At 43.0% G+C, this 24,118-nt stretch overlaps 1 protein-coding gene across 4 annotated transcripts; it reads right to left on the bottom strand.

Moving 5' to 3' along the window:
- Window positions 1–221: 221 nt before the first annotated feature.
- LOC117063520 lies at window positions 222–23,967 on the bottom strand. Of its 4 annotated transcripts, none has more exons than XR_004428976.1 (3): window positions 17,211–17,265; window positions 8,292–8,357; window positions 222–449 (listed from the first exon to the last, which is right to left on the bottom strand). XR_004428976.1 is itself a non-coding variant. In XM_033177301.1 (2 exons), exons 1-2 carry the CDS (start codon window positions 23,802–23,804, stop codon window positions 17,759–17,761), a joined length of 426 nt encoding a protein of 141 aa, XP_033033192.1. In that variant the 5' UTR covers window positions 23,805–23,967; the 3' UTR covers window positions 17,728–17,758. The 4 variants fall into 4 exon arrangements, 1 of the variants encoding a protein (XP_033033192.1); XR_004428975.1 differs by having other exon boundaries at window positions 222–410; XR_004428968.1 differs by lacking the exons at window positions 222–449; window positions 8,292–8,357; window positions 17,211–17,265 and adding exons at window positions 17,537–17,798; window positions 18,045–18,538; window positions 23,419–23,965.
- Window positions 23,968–24,118: the final 151 nt, after the last annotated feature.

Here is a 24,118-nt window from a genome sequence, read left to right as displayed (position 1 = left end):
ATGGCACATTTATCATTAGGTACAGTGATCAAAGTTGACCTACCCAAGAGTAGAGGTGTCCAGGACAGAACTCAGAACTCTGTAGAATCACAGAATCTTGGGTGCAACACTGTTCAAGCACATAAATATGTTCATTCAGAGTGTTTCGATGTGACATGTGTATGAATTGCAGTGTAATGAGCATGACACGCAGACAGGTTATCAAGTAGACTCACCTCAAAATCAGTTATGGGCATTACAGAACACCGATGCCAAGGTCCCAGATCCAGAGGAAAGAAACTCCAGCATCCTGGGTAAAGTCATGGCATCTGGATTTCTCATGCTTCTGGGGATCATGCTTCTGAAAACGGTGACTCCTTCCTCCTTGTGGAGCATCTTTCTCAGCAGCGCTCATTTCTTCTTCCAGGACTCTGTCCAACAGAAAGGGGAAGGCTTCTGATAGAGCACACCTGACCCAGGAAAAGAAAAGGGAAAGAAAGGAAGCCAAAGGTCGCACTCCCCTCATTCCACCATCCTCCCTAAAATCATCCTGATTTCATGGGCCCCGAGACCGTGGATGCTTCTGTACACCTCGAGGCCGTGGCGCCTGGCCTAAATTCTATTCTCTTTCTCATTATCTGAAAATTTTAAGAAAATCCCTAGAGCCAGGATCTTTATTCCTAGTAAGCCAAAAGTCCCAAAGAAACACCCAAATTCTGTCTCTCTTAGTTTGGGAAACAAGTCTACCTTCATCAGCATGAAATTTTCCACCAAATGTGGTAACTGCAAGTCCACCACACAATGCTTAACTGGAATTGGAAGCAACATCTCAGATGATGAAAAATAGATTCAAGAATCCCTAAGACAAATGGTTTATTTTTCCCTTTCTTACTAAAACAACTGCCAGTATTAACAATGGTATGCAAATCCCTTTTAGATGCCCTGCTTTTACATCTCTATGTTTCTTCTTGAGACAGGGACTCACTCCCATCACCCAGGCATTTACAGTGTTTAATTCTGATTATATGCTACTCTGAAATTTAGAACTTTTTATTTCATCTCTCTCAAATGTTGATCCATTATCAAATACGTATTAAAATATTATCTCCCATGCTGTGTGATATGTTGTTTTTATTTTCATCCTTTCTTAAATGAACCAAAGGTTTTAGTTGGCATAGATTGTGATTAGTCGAGTTTTCTGATTTCATGATTTCTTAAATTGCCGTCATACGTCTGCAATCACTGGAAATAGAATGTCATGAGTATTTCTCTTTTCTTGCAATCATACATTCGGGAATGTCATCAGATGGTATGTCGGTGATTGCATGATTCCTGAAAGTCTTTCACACTCTAATTTGTGCACTGAGTATTTCTTCTAACTTCAGTGCATGTTTCCAACACTTGATGCCTTATGATTTGGGTATATAGCTGCCACAAGAGCATTTCCTGCAAAGGCATGTCTTGTTTCCCACTAGCAAGTCATTTAACTCGGATACAGAATTAATAGGCTGAACATGGAAAGGTTATCGCTGGAATATCTATTTGACTGCACGGATCTCTTCTTTGATACTAAGGAAAGAAATACGCTGTGTTATTAACTGTACTTCATTGACGAGTCTCAGTCAGAAAGTACAGGTCTGACTTCCAGTCCTTCAATGCCTGAAAGGATGATCCTATCTACCAAAAGCACATAGTTGGAAGCACATCCCAGCTCAAACAAACACACACCCAGAAATATAAACACACACAAAGAAACACTCACATGGGCATAATTGCACATGCCCACAAGCTCACGCAAGCAAACACACACAAACAAACACATACACTGTTTCGTAAGTACAGAATTATTCCCTAGCAATGTTTTAAGTAAACTAACGCAAATGTGACACATCAGGAGTCCATGAACACTGGCACAATCACTTCTCTGCAAGGGAGGACCAGAAGATCCAAAGGAAGAACAAACACAGCAAGAAGGCTCTCTTTGTATGCCAGTGATCTCAGGGAAAGTCTCCAACCACACGCAGGAATGCATGCACACACACACACGAGCGGGTTCGTGCACACACACACATCATCACATACACAGCCAATTCTACATAAAATAATGAGGAGCCCAGGTTTCTGTCTATACAAGAGGGACAACTGGATAGTGATGGCTGCGTTTCAGGATGAGCCCGGACATGGGAAACGTCGAGTTTTGGAGTCGTGAGTCTTCTGAACCTGTGGAGGGATCGTCTGTGTGTTCGTATTCATGGTAGATGACATTCAGTGTGAATTTCGGAATGCGACATATTGCGGTGTAGAGTTGTGCGTGAGGTTATTGCAGGGGACTGGGTTGACCATTTGCTCTTCGGTGCGTTTCATTCGTCAGTTGTTGGTGAGCACCAGAAGTTGAAATTTTGCGAACGTGGGACATCTGTGGATCATTCTCGCCACCTTGAGGAGTGGAAACTGGAACGCATTTGAAGAGAGGAACCTGCCTCACCGTTTTTACATTGTTTGTTGAATGGACCTCAGGCGCCCTGGGACTTGTGCCCTTGGTGGAACCCACAGAATGCTGGAAACAGTCAGACAGACACACTTGCCTATTGAATGGTGTCCATTTCCAATGAATTGAAGCGAAAATCATCCCACTGGTATGTGAGTCATTTGGAAGTAAGTCGTATTGATAATAAAGGAAATCAACACAGGAGCATATGTGTATTCAACTAAAATAAAACCAGCAAGCACAGAAATAAATATCATTTGGTGTGTATAAAAATGGCATTTGGGGAGATTCCGGGTCAATAATCCAGCTGCGAAAGGTGCATCTCTGAAGCACAGTCCCTGACCTGCAATGAGACTTGTTCATCTGAGGTGGTGTTGCGGTGGAATGATTGTGGGAAATGGCCCCTTCCTTTCGTGTATTTGCTGATTGGATTTCAGGCTCCATTTCTCGTTCGGTGCAGTGATGCAAGTTGACCAACCTGAGAGTAAAGATGTCCAGGGCATAACTCAGGGCTCCGTACACTCACAGAATCTTGGGTGCGACCCTGCTCAAGCACAAATATGTGCGTATTAACAGTGTCTCTGTGTGACGTATGTGCAAACTACAGTGTGATGAGCATGACTGGCAGACAGGTGATCCATTGGGCTCAAAATCAGTTATGAGCTTTCAAGAACACAGATGCCCAGGTCCCGGCTTCAGACATAACACCCTCCAGTGTCTTGTGTGAGCCACGGCATCTGGACTGTTCATGTTTCTGGGGATCATTCTCCTGAAAATGGTGGCTCCTTTCTCCCTGTGGAGCAACTCTCTAAGCAGCACTTCTTTCCTCCCCCAGGACTCTTTTCACCGGGCCGGAAGCCTTCTGATTGAACACACCTGCCCCATGAAAAGACAATGGAAAGAAACGGGGCCAAAGGTCACAGTCCTCTCATTCCACCATCCTCCCTAAAATCATCCTGATTTCATGGGCCCTGAGGCCTTGGCGCCAGGTCTAAATTCTGCCCCATTTCTGACTCTCTAAGACATTTTGACAAAATCCCTGGAGCCAGGATCTTCATTCCTGGTAAGTCAAAGGGCCTGAAGACACACCCAAATTCTGCCCCTCCTACTTTGGGGAACATGTCTACATTCATCAGCTTTAAATTTTGCACCACATGTGGGAACTGCCAGTCCACCACACAATGCCTAACTGGAAACGGAGGCAACATCGCAGATCCTGAACAATCCATGCAAGAATCATGAGATAAATACCTTCTTTTCGCCTTTTCCTACTGAAACAAGGGCCAGTAGTAACAATGGTGTACAAACCTCTGTTTCACTCCCTGCTTTTAAAGCTCTCTGCTTCTTTCTTCTTGAGACAGGGCGCCTCACTCCATCACCCAGGCTTTTCCAGTGTTTAATTCTGGTTGTTTGCTTTTGTCAAATTTAGACCTTTTTATTGCATCTCTCTCAAATGTTGATGCATTATCACATACATATGAAAATGTCATCTCCCATGCTGTGTGATATGTTGTTTTTATTTTCATCCTTTCTTAAATGAACTGAAGGTTTTAGTTGGCATAGCTTCCGATTACTCAAGTTTCTCAATTTCACGATTTCCTAAATTGCCGTCGTACGTCCGCAACCACTGGAAATAGAATGTCATGAGTATTTCTCTCTTCTTGCAATCATAAATTCAGGAATGCCATCAATTGGTATGTCGGTGATTGCATGAATTCCTGAAAGTCTTTCACAGTCTAATTTGTGCACTGAGTATTTCTTCTAACTTCAGTGCATGCTTCCAACACTTGATGCCTTATGATTTGGGTATATAGCTGCCACAAGAGCATTTCCTGCAAAGGCATGTCTTGTTTCCCACTAGCAAGTCATTTCACTAGGATACAGAATTAATAGGCTGAACATGGAAAGGTTATCGCTGGAATATCTATTTGACTGCACGGATCTCTTCTTTGATACTAAGGAAAGAAATACGCTGTGTTATTAACTGTACTTCATTGACGAGTCTCAAGTACAGGTCTGACTTCCAGTCCTTCAATGCCTGAAAGGATGATCCTATCTACCAAAAGCACATAGTTGGAAGCACATCCCAGCTCAAACAAACACACACCCAGAAATATAAACACACACAAAGAAACACTCACATGGGCATGATTGCACATGCCCACAAGCTCACGCAAGCAAACACACACAAACAAACACATACACTGTTTCGTAAGTACAGAATTATTCCCTAGCAATGTTTTAAGTAAACTAACGCAAATGTGACACATCAGGAGTCCATGAACACTGGCACAATCACTTCTCTGCAAGGGAGGACCAGAAGATCCAAAGGGAAGAACAAACACAGCAAGAAGGCTCTCTTTGTATGCCAGTGATCTCAGGGAAAGTCTCCAACCACACGCAGGAATGCATGCACACACACACACGAGCGGGTTCGTGCACACACACACACACATCATCACATACACAGCCAATTCTACATAAAATAATGAGGAGCCCAGGTTTCTGTCTATACAAGAGGGACAACTGGATAGTGATGGCTGCGTTTCAGGATGAGCCCGGACATGGGAAACGTCGAGTTTTGGAGTCGTGAGTCTTCTGAACCTGTGGAGGGATCGTCTGTGTGTTCGTATTCATGGTAGATGACATTCACTGTGAATTTCGGAATGCGACATATTGCGGTGTAGAGTTGTGCGTGAGGTTATTGCAGGGGACTGGGTTGACCATTTGCTCTTCGGGTGCGTTTCATTCGTCAGTTGTTGGTGAGCACCAGAAGTTGAAATTTTGCGAACGTGGGACATCTGTGGATCATTCTCGCCACCTTGAGGAGTGGAAACTGGAACGCATTTGAAGAGAGGAACCTGTCTCACCGTTTTTACATTGTTTGTTGAATGGACCTCAGGCGCCCTGGGACTTGTGCCCTTGGTGGAACCCACAGAATGCTGGAAACAGTCAGACAGACACACTTGCCTATTGAATGGTGTCCATTTCCAATGAATTGAAGCAGAAAATCATCCCACTGGTATGTGAGTCATTTGGAAGTAAGTCGTATTGATAATAAAGGAAATCAAACACAGGAGCGTATGTGTATTCAACTAAAATAAAACCAGCACGCACAGAAATAAATATCATTTGGTGTGTATAAAAATGGCATTTGGGGAGATTCCGGGTCAATAATCCAACTGCGAAAGGTGCATCTCTGAAGCACAGTCCCTGACCTGCAATGAGACTTGTTCATCTGAGGTGGTGTTGCGGTGGAAATGATTGTGGGAAATGGCCCCTTCCTTTCGTGTATTTGCTGATTGGATTTCAGGCTCCATTTCTCGTTCGGTGCAGTGATGCAAGTTGACCAATCTGAGAGTAAAGATGTCCAGGGCATAACTCAGGGCTCCGTACACTCACAGAATCTTGGGTGCGACCCTGCTCAAGCACAAATATGTGCGTATTAACAGTGTCTCTGTGTGACGTATGTACAAACTACAGTGTGATGAGCATGACTGGCAGACAGGTGATCCATTGGGCTCAAAATCAGTTATGAGCTTTCAAGAACACAGATGCCCAGGTCCCGGCTTCAGACATAACACCCTCCAGTGTCTTGTGTGAAGCCACGGCATCTGGACTGTTCATGCTTCTGGGGATCATTCTCCTGAAAATGGTGGCTCCTTTCTCCCTGTGGAGCAACTCTCTAAGCAGCACTTCTTTCCTCCCCCAGGACTCTTTTCACCGGGCCGGAAGCCTTCTGATTGAACACACCTGCCCCATGAAAAGACAATGGAAAGAAACGGGGCCAAAGGTCACAGTCCTCTCATTCCACCATCCTCCCTAAAATCATCCTGATTTCATGGGCCCTGAGGCCTTGGCGCCAGGTCTAAATTCTGCCCCATTTCTGACTCTCTAAGACATTTTGACAAAATCCCTGGAGCCAGGATCTTCATTCCTGGTAAGTCAAAGGGCCTGAAGACACACCCAAATTCTGCCCCTCCTACTTTGGGGAACATGTCTACATTCATCAGCTTTAAATTTTGCACCACATGTGGGAACTGCCAGTCCACCACACAATGCCTAACTGGAAACGGAGGCAACATCGCAGATCCTGAACAATCCATGCAAGAATCCATGAGATAAATACCTTCTTTTCGCCTTTTCCTACTGAAACAAGGGCCAGTAGTAACAATGGTGTACAAACCTCTGTTTCACTCCCTGCTTTTAAAGCTCTCTGCTTCTTTCTTCTTGAGACAGGGCGCCTCACTCCCATCACCCAGGCTTTTCCAGTGTTTAATTCTGGTTGTTTGCTTTTGTCAAATTTAGACCTTTTTATTGCATCTCTCTCAAATGTTGATGCATTATCACATACATTTGAAAATGTCATCTCCCATGCTGTGTGATATGTTGTTTTTATTTTCATCCTTTCTTAAATGAACTGAAGGTTTTAGTTGGCATAGCTTCCGATTACTCAAGTTTCTCAATTTCATGATTTCCTAAATTGCCGTCGTACGTCCGCAACCACTGGAAATAGAATGTCATGAGTATTTCTCTCTTCTTGCAATCATGAATTCGGGGAATGTCATCAATCAGCCTCTCAGTGATTGCAGGATTACCTGAAAGTCTTTCACCGTCTACTTTGTGCATTGAGTATTTCGTCTAACTTCAGTGCATGTTTCCAACACTCGATGCTTTATGATTTGGGTATGTAGCTCCCACCAAGCACTTCATACAAAGACTTATCTTGTTCCCTGCTGGCAAGTCATTTCACTTGGATATAGAATCAAGAGGCTGGACATGGAAAGGTTATCGCTGGAATGTCTATTGGATTCTATGGATCCCTACACACACACACACACACACACAGGTATACAGTCATTCCTACATAACATAATGTGGTCTTCAGGTTTTTGTCTATGCAAAACGGACAACTGGTTAGTGATGGCTGTATTTCAAGATGATCCCATATCTAATATGTTGTTGTGGAGTTGTGTGTATTCTGATCACGTGAAGGGACTGTCTCTGTGAATGTGTTTTCACAGTAGATGACATCCTGTGTGAATATCTGTATACTACATTTTGAGGTGTAGTTTCCCCCCTCTGGTTACTGGATGGATTTGAATTTATTATTCTGTCTTGGTTTGTTTTGATTAGTCAATTGGTAGGCGAGAGTAGGTGAAATTTTGCTAATGTGGATATATGTGAATCATTCTCGTGAATGTGAATAATTGAAACTGGGATGCATTTGTAACATTGGAAGGGTGTTCTTATTTTTTAACCCAAGTTTTTTTGTATTTGTTTTCAACCGACCTCAGGTGCCCTGGGTAGAACCTAGGTAATTCTTGGAACAGACAAACAGATGCTGCTAATTTTATGGTGTCAGTTTAAGTTTAATTTAAAGAGAAAATTTTCTCACCAGTATTTAATTCATTTTCAAATAAGTTATACTTACCATAAATAGTATAATACACAATACACTGAAGTGTGTGAGTATGAAACTACAGTTAAATTAGAAAGTTCTTAAATAAACTGCATTTCATGAGTAAAGGATGGAATTTTTGGAAATTCCAGATCAACCGTCCAGCTGTGAAATCTGTGTCTTTGAAGCACTATCACTGTCCTGAGAGTTGTTTTTCTCTGGTGGTATTTCAGTGGAAACTAGTTTGGGGAATAGCCCCTTCACTTTTTATATTTGCTTGTTACTTTTCATTGTAAATCTGTGTTTTTAAACTGTATTTAAATGTTAATAGAATCCATCCCAATAAAACATAACCAACAGGTGTTTTCATTTCTAATCATCACAGATCAATATCTTGCTAGTTATGGTGATCAGTTTACTTACCTGAGAGTAAATGACACCTGGGCAGAACACAGGGCTCCATAGAAGTACAGAATCTTGGGTCCAACCCTGTCCAAGCATCAAAATGTGTATATTAACATATGTCTGTGTGAATTGTGTGTGAAGTAAAGTGAGATTAGTAAAACTTGCAGTAGATTATTAATCTGGCTCACTTTGTAATCAGCAAATGAGCTTTAAAGAGTATCAATGAACAGTGCCTACCCCTAAGAGATAAGAACTTCCAGTGTCTTGTGTGAAACCATGGCATCTGGATTGCTCATGATTCTGAAGATAATTCTGTCCCCCATGGTTTCAGAATCACTGCAGGTGGTGGTAACAGATAACACATCAGTCTCTTGCTCTCTCTGTTCTCTTCACTCAGGAAAACTCTCACTGGGACCAAGGAAAAACCTATGGTTTCCTAGGGAGAAGGATTTTTCTCAGGAGAGAAAATGGTGGCTCCTTCCTCCCTGTTGAGCCTCTTCCTCAGGATTGCCCCTTTGTGTCTCCAAGACTCTGTTCATCAGACCCGAGATGCCCCCTGGTTAAGCACATCTGGCCTATGAACAAATAAGGGGAAGGAATGGTTCCAAAGACTACTATGCTCACTCCACCATCCTCTCTGAAACTATCCTGACTTCATGAGCCCTGGGTCAGAAGCTGTTTCTTTATACCTCTAGGTTTTGCCTCACAGCCTAAATCCTGCCCCATTTCCTACATCTTGTAAATTTTGACAAAACCTGTAGAGTCTAGATCTTCATTCCTGACAGGCCAAAGGGAGATACACCAGAATTCTGTCCCTCTGAGACTGCAGGACATCTCAGCTTCCATCAGCATGAAATTTTGCATCAAATATAGTACTGCAGGTCCACCTCACAATGAGTAATGGAAGTTGAGACAACATCTCAGACCCTGTACAGTTTTTGGCCAAGCTCATTTAGTTTGGCAATGTTTTTACTCTATAAATCAGTTGCGAAAACACTTAGGATTCATATTATTCAGTCTTTTAATCAGTCTGTCTTTATTTTCAATGTATTTACTACACTTTAGCTTAATATTTCTTATAAACTTTGATGCAAAATTCTCAATATAATAGTGGCAAACCAAATCCAGCAATACATCAAAAAGCTTATCCACCAAGATCAAGTCGGTCTCATCCCTTGGGTGCAAGGCTGGTTCAACATATGCAAATCAATAAATGTAATTCACCACTTCAAACCATATTACAAGGCTACAGTAACCCAAACAGCGTGATAGTGGTACAAAACAGACACATAGACCAATGGAATGAAATAGAGATATCAGAAATAAGACTGCACATCTACAACCATTTTATTTTGGATGAAAACAAGCAATGGGGAAAGGATTCCCTATTTAATAATAAATGGTGCTGGAAAAACTGGCTAGACATTTGCAGAAAACTGAAACTGGACCCCTTCCTTATACCTTATACAAAAATGAACTGAAAATGGATTAAAGATTCAAATGTAAAACCCAAAACTATAAAAATCCAACCCCATATAAAAGTGGGCAAAAACTGGGTGCAGTAGCTCATGCCTGTAATCCCAGAAGTTTGGGAAAGTGAGGTGGGCAGATAACTTGAGGCCAGGAGTTCAAGATCAGCCTGGCCAACCTGGTGAAACTCAGTCTCTACTGAAAATACAAAAAATTAGCCGGATGTGGTGGCAGGTGCCTGTAATCCCAACTACTCAGAAGGCTGAGACAGAAGAATCGCCTAAATCTGGGGGGCAGAGGTTGCAGTGACCCGAGATTGTGCCACTGAACTCCACCCTGGGTGACACAGCAAGACTCTGTCTTAAAAAGTGAAAATAAAAATATTTTAAAAAGTGGTCAAAAGATATGAACAGACACTTCTCAAAAGAAGACTTTTATGCAGCCAACAAACATATAAAAAAAAAGCCCAACATTACTGATCATTAGAGAAATACAAATCAAAACCACAGTGAGATGCCTTCTCATGCCAGTCAGAATGGCGATTATTAAAAAGTCAAGAAACAACAGATGCTGGTGAGACTGGGGAAACAGGAACACTTTTACACTGTTGGAGCGAATGTAAATTCAACCACTGTGGAAGACAGTGTGGTGATTTTTCAAAGACCTAGAATCAGAAATACCATTTGACCCAGCAATGCCATTACTGGGTATATACCCAAAGGAATATAAATTCTTGTATTATAAAGATACTTGCATGCATATGTTCATTGCCACACTATTCACAATAGCAAAGACATGGAATCAACCCAAATGCCCATCAGTGACAGACTGGATACAGAAAGTGTGATACATATACACCATGGAATACTATGCAGCCATAAAAAGGAATGAGATCATGTCCTTTGCAGGGACATGGATGAAGCTGGAAGCCATTATTCTCAGCAAACCAATGCAGGAACAGAAAACCAAATACACATGTTCTCACTTACAAGTGGCAGATGAACAATGAGAAAACACAGACACAGGGAGGGGAACAACATACACTGGAGCCTGTCTGGGGGTGAGTGGGGAGGGAGTGCATCAGAATAAACAGCTAATGCATGTGGGGCTGAATACCTAGGTTATGGGTTGATAGGTACAAAAACCACCATGGCACACACTTACCTATGTAACAAACCTGCACGTCCTGCACATGTATCCTGGAACTTAAAATGAAATAAAATAAAATTTTTAAAAACTTTATTTTTTCTAAGTCTTGTTTGCAGTTTTCAACGTGAACTTTCTAGTAGACATTTATCATATATAGAATTATATAGTTGATTTTTGAACAACTATGGTTCTGCCATTCTTTAAAATGCAAATTCTTTATGAATGTGTGTGTGTATATGTACACATATGTGTGTATATATATGTGTGTGTGTATATATGTTTGTGTATATATATGTGTACATGTATGTGTGTGTGTGCATATATATATAATGCTCCTGGTCTTCTGTTTGAGTAGGCTGAGAGGGAGGAGGAGGAGGAGTGGTAGTTCTTGCAGTCTCAGAGGTAGCTAGGTGGAAGTGAATCTGTACAAATGAAAACATGAAGTTTTAATTTGTAAGTGTGAGTTAAATAATTGTACACCTGGACATAGAAGTGGAATGATAGACATTAGAGATCTGGAAGGGTGAGAGGGTGGGAGGGACAAATAATAAACAATGGTTCAGATATCTGGATTCCTAGATCCCAAATGGTGTACAATTATTTCTCTTTAATTTGTGTCCATTTACCAGCAAGTTTGAGAGGAGTGAGCCAAGCTCAGAAAGGCATTCAGCCCTAAAATCAGATGTGCATGGCAATGGGCAGAAGTACCCTCTCCCTTTCTCAGAACAAATCCAAGCTTCCTTTATACCCCTTACCCACGGGAAAGTTATCTTCCAAAATGTATTTCTGCTGGAGGCAAAATGTTTTATATTTTATGAAAAAAAAGTTTAACTTCGTAAAACTTAGAAATTAATATTGGAAAAACAGTAGGGCACTCTCTTTGGGACATAATCTTTGAGACACTTCAGCAGCATATACAGCTTGTAATTGGTCCTGAGAAAATCCAGACAGCATAAACTTGAGAATGTTCATGAGGAATAGAAAAGTACACATTTACTCACGTATTTTACATTAAAGTTTATCAAGGGTAGAAATTCAAAAAATCTGTTTTACTATGAATGTTCATATGAAAGTACAGACATTCACCTAAATTTTCCTGAAATTATTTAAAAATTAATTTGTCATTGGTAACAGAAACTTCCAAACATCTCCATTTTACAAGTCTCATTATCCATATTTTCTCTAAAATATTCAGAAGTAGAAAAAAAAAATACAGATTAAAATAGCTCATATTTTTCAAATTTCAAATAATTGTTCAGTAACTGGGAAGAAAGGTTTACACAAATTGGAAATTCTGTATGTATATAGAAATTAATAAGATGAGAAAATTATGGCAAATAATAGGGGGCTTCAATAAGTTCATGCAAAATAACAATTATGAAAAAACTATGCATGAACTTTTAGCTTTTGCATCAAAACACACATATACTAGTTTATTTTAACTTTTTTTTTTTTTTGAGACAGGGTTTCACTCCCCTCACCGAGGTTGCAGTGCAGTGGAACAATCTCAGCTCAAAGTGACCTCTGCTTCCTAGGCTGAAGCGATTCTCCTGCCTCAGCCTTCCAAGTAGCTGGGACCTTGTCCGGCTAATTTTTGTATTTTTTGTAGAGGCTAATTTTTGTATTTTCTGTCAAGGCAGGGTTTTGCCATGTTGTCCAACCTCCCAAAGTGCAAGGATTACAGGCGTGAGCCACCATGCCCGGCCCTGTTTTAATATATCTGAACAGGATTTAAAACATCAGTCTGAAAAGAGCCACATGAATTGTGCCAAACTTGAATTCTGCCAAACCTGAAACAAGAACAAACATCAAATTTATGGTGAAGTTGGGGTACAAAAAAAGGTGAAAAAAATTATTCTTTATGAAAAGTCTATGGGAAAAATGACCTGAAGGATCAGTCGTTTACAAATGGATACCTTATTCTAAGAAGAGATAAGACAATGTTGAAGATGAAGCCCACAGAGGAGGGGCATCCATTCCAATTTTGGAGAGGAAAAAAAAATTGTTTATATGCCCTAATTGAGGAGGACTGACAATTAACAAGAGATATTATAGCCAACACCACAGACATCTCAATTGGTTTGGCTTACACAATACTGACTATAACGTGAAAGTTGAGAAACTTTACATTTGATGAGGCCCGAATACCCTTGTGCCTAGATCAGCTGTGGACAAAAGCAGAGCTATTAGGGACTATTTTGAACAAGCAGAATCAAGATCCTGAAGCATTATTTTGAAGAATAATAATAAGGAGTGACACTGGCTTTATCAATAGGATCCTGAAGGCAAAGCACAATTAAAGCAATGGCTACCAAGAGGTAGAAGTGGTCCAGTCAAAGCAAAAGCAAACTTCTCAAAAGCAAAAGCCATGGAGGTTTTGGGGATGCTCAAGGCATTTTGCTTGTTGACGTTCTGTAGGATCAAAGCACCATAATATCTGCTTAGTAGGAGAGTTCTTAGAGAAAATTAGCAAATACTTTTGCAGAAAAGTACCATGTAAAGCTTCACTAGAGAGACCCTCTGCACTACAGCAACACTTTTGTTCATTCCTCTCATCAAACACCGGTAATTTTGCAAGAGTTTTCATGGGAAATTATTAGGCATCAACATTACAGTCCTCATTTGGTTTCTTTTGAGCTTATTTTTCCTAATCTTAAAATAACCGTAAAGGGCACCCCATTTTTCTTTATTAACAGTAGAAGACTGCATTGACATGGTTAAATTCCCATGACCTTCAGTTCTTTAGCAATGGACTGAATGGTTGGGATCATCCCTTAATGCAGTGTCTTGACCTCAGTAGAGATTATATTGAGAAATAAAGTTGATATTTTTATTTTTATTTTTAATTCCATTTTTCACTGACATTTTTAAATCCTTTCACAATTCACGTTTGTCTCAAAGGTATTTAAATTTAGAAATCATATCAAGTGAGGTTGGCACCAAGATGGCTGAATACGAACAGCTCCAGCCTCCACCTGCCAGTGTGAGCAACACAGAAGATGGGTGATTTCTGCATTTCCAATTGAGGTACCAGGTTCACCTTACTGGGGCATGTTGGACAGTTGGTGCAGGACAGAGGGCGTAGCCCAATGAGTGAGAGCTGAAGCAGGGAAAGGCATCGCCTCACCCAGGAAGCACAAGGGGAAGGGAATTCCTTTTCCTAGTCAAGGGAAACCGTGACACACACCTGGAAAATTGGGTCACTCCTACCCTAATACTGTGCTTTACCAAGGGTCTTAGCAAACGGCACACTAGGACATTATATCCCACGCCTGGCTCAGAGGGTCCCAAGCCCACAGAGCCTCTCTCATTGCTAGCACAGCAGTCTGAGATCTAACTGCAAGGCTGTAGCGAGGCTGGGGAAGGGGCACCCGCCATTGCTGAGGCTTAAGTAGGTAAACAAAGCAGCCAGGAAGCTCGAACTGGGTGGAGCCCACTGCAGCTCAAGGAGGCCTGCCTGCCTCTGTAGACTCCACCTCTGGGGACAGGGCATAGCTAAAGAAAAAGTAGCAGAAACCTCTGTAGATGTAAATGTCCCTGTCTGACAGCTTTGAAGAGAGTAGTGATTCTCCCAGCACGGAGGTTGGGATCTGAGAACTGACAGACTGCCTGCTCAAGTGGGTCCCTGACCCCCGAGTAGCCTAACTAGAGAGCCTAACTGGGAGTAGCCTAACTGAAGTGTACCTCAAGCAAACTCCAATAGACCTGCAGCTGAGGGTCCTGACTGTTAGAATGAAAACTAACAAACAGAAAGGACATCCACACCAAAACCTCATCCATACGTCACTATCATCAAAGACCAAAAGTAGATAAAACCACAAAGGTGGCGAAAAAGCAGTGCAGAAAAGCTCAAAATTAAAAAAATCAGAGCACCTCTCCCCCTCCAAAGGAATGCAGCTCCTCACCAGCAACAGAACAAAGCTGGACTGAGAATGACTTTGACAAGTTGAGAGAGGAAGGCTTCAGTTAATCAAACTTCTCAGAGCTAAAGGAGGAACTTCGAACCCAGCACAAAGAAACTAAAAACCTTAAAAACAGATTTGACGAATGGATAACTAGAATAACCAAGGCAGAGAAGTCCATAAACGACCTGATAGAGATGAAAACCATGACACAAGAACTACATGACAAATGCACAAGCTTCAGTAACTGACTCGATCAACTGGAAGAAAGAGTATCAGAGATTGAAGATCAAATGAATGAAATGAAGCGAGAAGAGAAGTTTAGAGAAGAAAGAGTAAAAAGAAATGAACAAAGCCTCCAAGAAATATGGGATTATGTGAAAAGACCAAATCTATGTCTGATTGGTGTACCTGAAAGTGACGGGGAGAATGGAACCAAGTTGGAAAACACTCTGCAGGATATCATCCAGGAGAACTTCCCCAACCTAGCAAGGCAGGCCAACATTCAAATTCAGGAAATACAGAGGGCACCACAAAGATACTCCTCAAGAAGAGCAACTCCAAAACACATAATTGTCAGATTCACCAAAGTTGAAATGAAGGAAAAAATGTTAAGGGCAGCCAGAGAGAAAGGTCATGTTACCCACAAAGGGAAGCCCATCAGACTAACAGCAGATCTCTTGGCAGAAACTCTACAAGCCAGAAGAGAATGGGGGCCAATATTCAACATTCTTAAAGAATTTTCAAACAAATTTACAAGAAAAAAACAAACAACCCCATCAAAAAGTGGGCAAAGGATAAGAACAGACACTTCTCAAAAGAAGACATTTATGCAGCCAACAGACATGTGAAAAAATGCTCATCATCACTCGCCATCAGAGAAATGCAAATCAAAACCATAATAAGATACCATCTCACATCAGTTAGAATGGCAATCATTAAAAAGTCAGGAAACAACAGGTGCTGGAGAGGATGTGGAGAAATAGGAACACTTTTACACTGTTGGTGGGACTGTAAACTAGTTCAACCACTGTGGAAAACAGTGTGGTGATTCCTCAAGGATCTAGAACTAGAAATACCATTTGACCCAGCCATCCCATTACTGGGTATATCCCTGAAGGATTATAAATCATGCTGCTATAAAGACATGTGCACACATGTTTACTGCAGTACTATTCACAATAGCAAAGACTTTGAACCAATCCAAATCTCCATCAATGACAGACTGGATTAAGAAAATGTGGCACATATACACCATGGAATACTATGCAGCCACAAAAAAGGATGAGTTTGTGTCCTTTGTAGGGATATGGATGCAGCTGGAAACCATCATTCTCAGCAAACTATCGCAAGAACAGAAAACCAAACACTGCATGTTCTCACTCATAGGTGGTAACTGAACAATGAGATCACTTGGGCACAGTAAGGGGAACATCACACACTGGGGCCTGATGTGGGGTTGGGGGAGGGGGGAGGGATAGCATTAGGTGATATACCTAATGTAAATGACGAGTTAATGGGTGCAGCACACCAACATGGCACATGTATACATATGTAACAAACCTACACGTTGTGCACATGTACCCTAGAACATAAAGTATAATAAAAAAAATCATATCAAGTGTGAAATAAAGAAATTATAGAGAGAGAGGGAGAACAGAATCTATAAATATGCATATTTGTGTGCATACATCCATATACATACATATGTGTGTGCATGTAGTAATTTTATTCTCCTAAAGCAATGCCTCTGCCTTCCACCCTCACTGTACATGTCCTAGTCCTGTGATGTCCCTGGAACTGAGCACCTGATTTCCTTCTCTGCCTCCCACATGAATAGGGAATAGAAATGGAAACTACACTCTGTGGTTACTGTTATGAAAATCCATGTTCCCCACAGGCTAGTTTGGCATCTTATATTCCAGTTCCCATTGTAAAAAAAAGCAAGCAACAAACAAAAACTACAAAAGAAAAAAATGAAATATTTGAAAGTCTAGAGCCACAGAGGTTCCGGATTCACCCACCACCCACAGTGACCTCCGCCGCCCTCCAGACCTGAGGGCAGATGCGCCTGAACAGCCTGCCTCTTCATCATCCATGAAAAAAGGTGACCTTAAACTTCAATAGATTTTACTCTGGTTCAAAAGGAACCAGGTCAACATTCAAAGTCAGTGGTCTGACAACTCTAAGCTTTGGCCAGAAAGTATTGGAAACATTTAACGTGCAATGGATGAAGCAGCCTGGCCCCACTGCACACAACACACTCGTGGGGACTCAAAGGAGGATACTTAAGATCCGCTGGGTGGAAGTGAGGACAGATTCAGAAACACAGGGGGTAGGGGGGTCAAACCAGGAAGGCTCAGGCCCTGACCTCCTCCTAGGCCCTGCCCCTCCAGAACTTGCAGTTTTTTCTGACCCGGAAGTGGATTTCACTGATGGAAAAGAAGTTCAGTATTTCTGGTCCAGCCCAGTAAGCTGCTTCCATCGCCCAGCCTTCCACACCCCTGCAGACTTCACAATCCCTACTCCCACTAACCTGACAAGGGAGTTATGCATTGCCTGGAGACCGTCCTTGGCCTACAACCCCGCGATGGGGTCCAGGGTCTATGTCCATTTCTGGTTAAAATTGCTCTAAGGCTGGTTGCTGTCTTGGCCTTCCCTGCTTCCTCTGTTCACTTCTCCTCTCCTCAGCCCATATGAAGCTTTTACGCAGGAGATGGATTATCACCCCTCTTGGAACATCAAGGACACCACCAGGACACCGCACTGTCTCCTTGACCCTGGGATTCTGCAGATCTCAGTCTTCTCCTGAGGTCCCCTCACTCCCTACCTCATTTTTTCCATCCTTCTGGGGCCTGGGTCTGCTACACCTCAGGCTTCCTCTTCACAATCACAGACAGAGGGAGCCCCCTTCATCCTTGGGCTCTAGCCACAGTTCACCTGCTGCAGGACACTCAGTGGCTTTCAGTAGTTCATCCAGATATCCAGTTGGAAGTGGGATTTCCTGGAAGGAAAGCAGGACCCCAGAATTACACTGAATTCTAATGCAAGAGCCCAGATTCCCCTTCTGCATGGGACATTAAGCTGCAAACACTACATAGGCACTTAATGCTCAGCTGCCCTTCTAACATCTGGTCCAGTTGTGTCCCTCCGCCTTGGAATATCTCAGAAAATATATCTCCACCTAGAGTTGTTTAAACACATCATCCTATGTGATTCCAGACCATCAGGGGGTGCAATGGGTCCTCACCAGAATTTCCACTCTGCTTGGAAGACTTAGAAAACCCTGAGGCTGCTCAGAGGATCAGATTCCCATTTCTGTGTTTCAGAAAACCTTCAGTCTTCCCCGGACAAGTGAGGAGACGGAAAATGTCTTGTCTCTGGCACATCTTTTGCAAGCAATGGCGGCTCCCAGGAATCAAAACTATCAATGAATGTATTTTTGAGACTCTGGTCAAAAGAAGAGTCATTCTGCAATTTCAGGTAGGATGGAGTGGTTCTGTGGCTCCTGGGGTGATTCTGAAAAGATCTTCACTCTCACAAGGACCATGGAGGACATTTCTGGCATTTCCAGACCAGGAGGAGTGACAGATGGACTTCCAGTGTTACTAGGAAAACTTTTTTTTGGACAGCTTTGTAATAAGAGGATCTTGCTTTGGCTTTCAGGCCTTCACATAGGTTACTTAGATCATGGAAGTGCTTCTGTATTTCTGCGTAGGCTCAGGATGCCTTCTCAAGTCGTCTCTGCAATTATGAGACAGTTGCTGTCTAAAGAGGTCACTTAGAATAACACAAGAGGCTTCACCTTCAAACGGACACCGGACAATATAGCCACAGTTCAGCCAAGATTATCTGTGTTTACATACCTGTAAAGTAACACTCCTAGTTACCTCCATTAACTTGGACATCTTTCATGAATAGAGAAACTCTAGTGATTGTTATATAATAGCTGCCACAAAAATTAACCAATAAAAATAAATGATAAATGAAAAATAATTAATAATTATGATAATGAATGCAATGACCTAAATAGTAAAAATTTTAATACTGGTGACAATATGAACATAAGGATACAAAAATCAATGTGGAGATTCTCCTAAATATATGAAAAGTTCACAAATTGGGTCCTCATTGTGTCATTTGGAGTCAGCGTCAAAGAATTTCACTATGAAATGTGTTCCATGATGGCAAACATGAGAAACAGGAGGTGAAAGGAAAGCAAGCCACAGGAGAGCGTGGGCTAATAGGACCACTGGTATGCAAACCTCTCTAGTCAAGGACTGCCAGCCAGAGGTGAAGAGAGTTTGGCTTGTGTCTTGCCTACCACTGGGCACACAAAAGCTTTCAGTAGTGCAACCAGATGGCTGGTTTGGCCTGGCTCCCTGCAAAGAAGACATGTATCTGATCCCCACCAGCCCATCCGTCCTGGAACTCAGAATCCTACATGCAGTAAACATGAAGCTCCAACCCCATAGCTGACTTCACCTCCTTACTGTCCTTCTGCCATCTGGTATTTCAGGTGCTCTCCAGCTCTGGACTTCTTGGCTCCCCTACCTTTACCAAGTGAAGTCAGGAGGTATCATTCTCAGTGTTCTCCTGCCAGTCCAAGGTGAAACTCACCAATACAGGCATACCCTGGATGGACTTCCTTCGAATATTTAGAAAACAATGAGCTTGCTCGGGGATGGTCTGAGCTCTAGTAGAGTTACAGTCTCCCATGGAAATCTGAGAGGACTTAGAATATTCTCAGAGGCCTAAGCAGTCCAATCTGCCCTGGAAACATCAGGAATGATATACTTGGACTTCCTGAGGCTCCAAACTTTTTCTAAATAAACTCAGAGGTTACAGAACCATTTTTCTCTCGGGAACTGAAGTGGAGTTATTTGCCTTTTGCCAGCATCTCACTTTTTTTATTTTCTAAGTTAGCTTTTGAGCCCAAAAGTAGATATTTCTTGTATTTGATTTACACAGGGAGCTTCCTAGAATGCCCATGCATCTGGATACTTTCTGCATTCACTCAGGTATTCACAAAATGCTGCAGTTCTACTGAAAATCTATGAGATGACCATTTGATCACCCGAGCAACTTTAGAATGTGTCTTCTATGGAAGCCCTGGAGCCTCCCTTCTGGTATTTCATCCATTGCTGGTACTGAGTACCCAGGGCGAAACCCTCCATCAGACATTGTCAGCAATTCCAGTATGGAGATGGCACTTACGTGATGGGGCTCAAGAATCAGATGGTAGAAGACCAGCCAGGAAGTGAAGTCTCAGTAGGCTTGGGGGCTTAATGTTCGATGCACACCAGACTTCTGAGACTCAGGAAGCGGGTGTGGATCTGTCTGCCCAGTGCTTCTCATCTACAGCCTGGACCAGCCATTTCTTAGGGTGAACTACTGAAAGCTTTTGTATGACCTGTGTCAGGCAGGACTCTGGCCAGACCCTTTTCCATAGTCCATTTGTAATGTATTTCCACGTGGCACAGGCATCTCCACTTTTGCCCAAGCTCTCATGTGGCTCAGAATTATTCTCCCTACTGCCACTCTTCTTTGCCATCACACAAGATATTTCAAGATGCAGCCCCAAGCCTCTCCCTGTAGTCAATAACATGAGGGCTCATATGGGAACAATGTCACAGGCTTACAGGAATATGTTCTTAAATATCTGCTTTTTTATTATTCTCTTCATTGAAATGACATTTATATCGTCACCATTATGATTGTTATTAATGTTATTATTATATGGGTACAGTTCTTTATCATGGATATACCTGTGGTAGTTATTATGCAATGTTGAATAATTTTTTTTATGTTCTGAAGACTTTAATTTGCTGAAGATGAGTAAAAGACAACCTTAAAACATACATACCACCGCAACCCCAAGACTCCTACTGTACTACCTGGTGTCCTGTAGAAGAATGGACTTCCTGAGTTATTCTTTTATTTTTCAGGCAGGTATCTATTCATACCAGCATAGGAGATGGATGAAGTGCACCCTGATCTTGCCATGGGCTCAGAAAGAATTCATACATATGCTTTATGTGCTAGCAACTGTGTGTGTAGGCCTGTGAGCCCTAGAATGTACTTTCTTTCACCAACTAGTCCACCTAAAATTTCCTAAGTCAAATTCCCCCTCCATGCTTGGATAGATCATGAATGGCTTTCTGTTACTCACCTAAGATGAAGGTATACTGCTAAATTAGGTTTGTGGCCAAGAAACTTTTACCTGTAGTGGCAGGAGAGGGACTACCTGTTCACCAGAGTCTCTGCAACATTTTCTTTTTCTTCTTTTTGCGATAGAGTCTCGCACTGTTGCCCAGGTGGAGTCCAGTGGCACAATCTTGGCTCACTGCAACCTCCAACTCCCAGCTTCAAGCGATTCTCCTGCCTCAGCCTCCTGAGTAGCTGGGTTACAGTTGCATGCCACCACGCCTGCCTAATTTTTGTATTTTTAGTAGAGACCAGGTTTCAGGCTGGTCTCAAACTCTTGACCTCGAGATCTGCCCGCCTCGGCCTCCCAAAGTGCTAGTATTACAGGCATGAGCCACTGCACCCAGCCTCTGCAACATTTTCTAAGTCAGTACAGTAGTTCTTTGAACCACCTTTTCAGTCAAAGAACTCATGAAAAAGTCCTCCAAGAACTTGTGACCTTCTGGAAATTGTCAAAATCTCTACAGGTGTCCAGAGTCATCCAAAGCTGTATTGCAAACCACTGACTGGGTTCCACCATTATTAAAGCAAATGCAAAATATGCCATGCCACCAAAAAAAATCCAGAAGCCATGGTATTTAGCTCTTTCCATCTTTCTTGCCTCCTGCAGGTGGGAGAGTACTGAGTATGATGCCATCCTACAGCCTCTGGAGGACATGCCAGTGCCTAGAAGTACCAGTAGAGAGGGGCCATGAAAGAGCAGATGACAGCCAGGTGGTTGGGAATGACATTGTCCTGGGGTTTATTGCTTGTCATGAACTCTGCCACTGGGCAACATGTACGGCTCTGGACCCATGCCTTCTCTGGATCCCTGCCCCATCAGCCAGCTATCTTATCTCCTGAAAGCTGGTAGGTGTTGGTCAGCATGGTGTTGCAGGACCAGGGTTATATTAACATTCCCTCTTAGGCTGAAACACCAGAAGTTAACACAGGAGTCCCAAAGTGTGTACATGCCAACCTCCAGATTGTTTTTCTTCACGTTCTAGATGTTCATCCTTGCTTTCTGGGACTTGAAATAACCCTACACCGCCAAATATTTATGCCTATTATCCACTTAGGGAAAACTTGTATGTCCCAAGTCCATAGGGTTAGTATTATTATCAGTATTATAACCACTAGTACTAGTATCATGATCATCATCATTCCTGTTAATATTCATCAATATTTTTATTACTACCATTGTTAATATGGATTTTTCATTATTGTACAGCAAGGAATATACTTTATCCATTCACAAATGGTGTTCAGTTACTAAAGATGACTACAAGGCATGCTCTGCAGACATATACACACACAGCTGTCCTGGAGACCCAGCTTTGCCACCAATTGCTCTTTTATAAGATGAGCTCCCCCAATACCCACCAGTTTTTCAGGACTCGACCTGAGTTGGTTGGGCTAGACCTGGAAAAGTTTCCTATTCTCAGCTGTACCTGGAAAAATGTTAAAGACTCTTCAGAGGCCCAGTAATAGCTTTTGGCAGCTTCCAAGACCAGGGAGGGTTTCTTGGCCATTCAGAGCCATTCAAATATTCTAAGTAAACTCAAGGAACCAGAAACCCCACTTGCAGTCTTGAAATACCAGTGAATGGCCTCTGTGAGTCTCTTCAAGTTTTTCAAAGATAACCGCCTGGAAAGGCTGGCCAGGAAGCCACCCAAGCCCATCCCTCTACAAGATGTTCTATGTCAGCCAGGGACCCAGTGAATTGCCATTGAACAGAAGGGTGGAACAGACACAGCATGCCTGAGCTTCTGGAAACATTCTAAGTGCCCTTGTTGGCCCAGAAAAGACTGGTGCTGCCATACGAGGCACAGATATGGCAACTTAGCCACTCTAGGAACCACACAAGGTTTAAAGGCTCCCAGGAAGTCCAGGAAGGGCAAACATGGCCTTTTAGAGCCATCAGATTTTACTCTAAGTCTACGTGGGAGACAGTGCACTTGGCTTCATAAAAACACCAGTGGAGGTGCTATCACTTGCCCCAGTATCCGGTCTTTTCCACCTCATCTCAGAGCCAGGCAGCCACCATTTCCCAAAGCTGCTGTACAATGAAAGGGGAATATTCTAGGTGCTCTCCTGTGCCCACGAAATTCTGTGGCTGTACTAAAGGCAGGAGTTGTCCTCCGGAATGCTCTTCAGGAATCTGACAATACTAGTCAAGATTAAAGAAGTTCAATTTAACGTCATACAAAATCAATCGCAAAAAAAAAAAAAAATGCATAGTGAGACAAAATGATGAACACATCTGCTAATAATCATGAATGACAATAACAACAATGATGATCTTAGTGATAATGCCACCAACACCGTTAATGGCAATAACAATAAACCTGAGGTAATGGGTAATGGGTAACCCGATTCACCGATGTGAAGGATGGCGCCAATTTCTGGCCTTACAGAAATAAAGGAAAAGTAAACACCTGAAGGAGGAGGAGGTGAACCTGGATAGAGCTCCCGTCAGCCTCTGGGCGCTCCTTGGTGGAAGGAGAGGTACTTGGTCCTGAGCCTGCCCAGGATCCACCCGCACCAGAACCTGGGAGTCCCAGTCCTTGGATGGGCTCAGTCCCACCCAGGCCAGACGCCCCGGAGCCCCGGAGCCCGGGTCCTCCAGCCCTCGCTGCCGCCGCTCCTCGCGGAGCCGCCCCCCCCCCCGCGCAACCTCAGATTCAGCACCGCTCGGCGAGGGCAGCGCCAAGGATGCTCCGGGCCCAGCGGGGGCATCCGGGCCCAGCTGGGGCATCCGGCCTCTATGGGATACGGACGCCCTGAAGGCGCGGAACAGCGCGGCCTGCGCAGGGCCCGCCATCTTGGGCCTTGCAAAAAGAGCGGACCCTTCAACGCCCCCATCCGGAACCTCCCCGGAGGCCACAGCCCCAAAGCCAGGGCGGCGGCCCCTCCCTCACGCTGGGTTAAGAAAACTCAGGTCTTCCGTGGAGACCGGGCTCCCGCGGGAAGCAGACCGCGCATGCGCCCTGCATGGCCAGACGGATGGGTTTCATTGCCCTCTGCCGGCCATGAGGTGGCAGCACAGGACGTTTGGCCTTTACTGCTTAGCGGTGGACCTGAGTCTGAATCACTGAAATTCAGGTGTGGATTATTCAGTATCTTTCTTTTGGAAGA

The sequence above is a fragment of the Trachypithecus francoisi genome, unplaced genomic scaffold (assembly GCF_009764315.1).
Source record: "Trachypithecus francoisi isolate TF-2019V2 unplaced genomic scaffold, Tfra_2.0 Contig01554, whole genome shotgun sequence".
Lineage (NCBI taxonomy): Eukaryota > Metazoa > Chordata > Mammalia > Primates > Cercopithecidae > Trachypithecus > Trachypithecus francoisi.
The sequence above is the reverse complement of the archived record's forward strand: the minus strand, read 5'-3'. Positions and strand labels throughout refer to the sequence as shown.

What these genes read in the sequence shown, in the direction of transcription:
- LOC117063520 (XM_033177301.1), bottom strand. Translation starts at nt 23,804, where the DNA reads ATGGCGGGCCCTGCGCAGGCCGCGCTGTTCCGCGCCTTCAGGGCGTCC. An exon ending in TTCACCTCCTCCTCCTTCAG is followed by an intron (nt 17,799 to 23,418) that starts GTGTTTACTTTT and finishes CTTTCCTTCCAG; the next exon opens with GAAATCCCACTTCCAACTGG.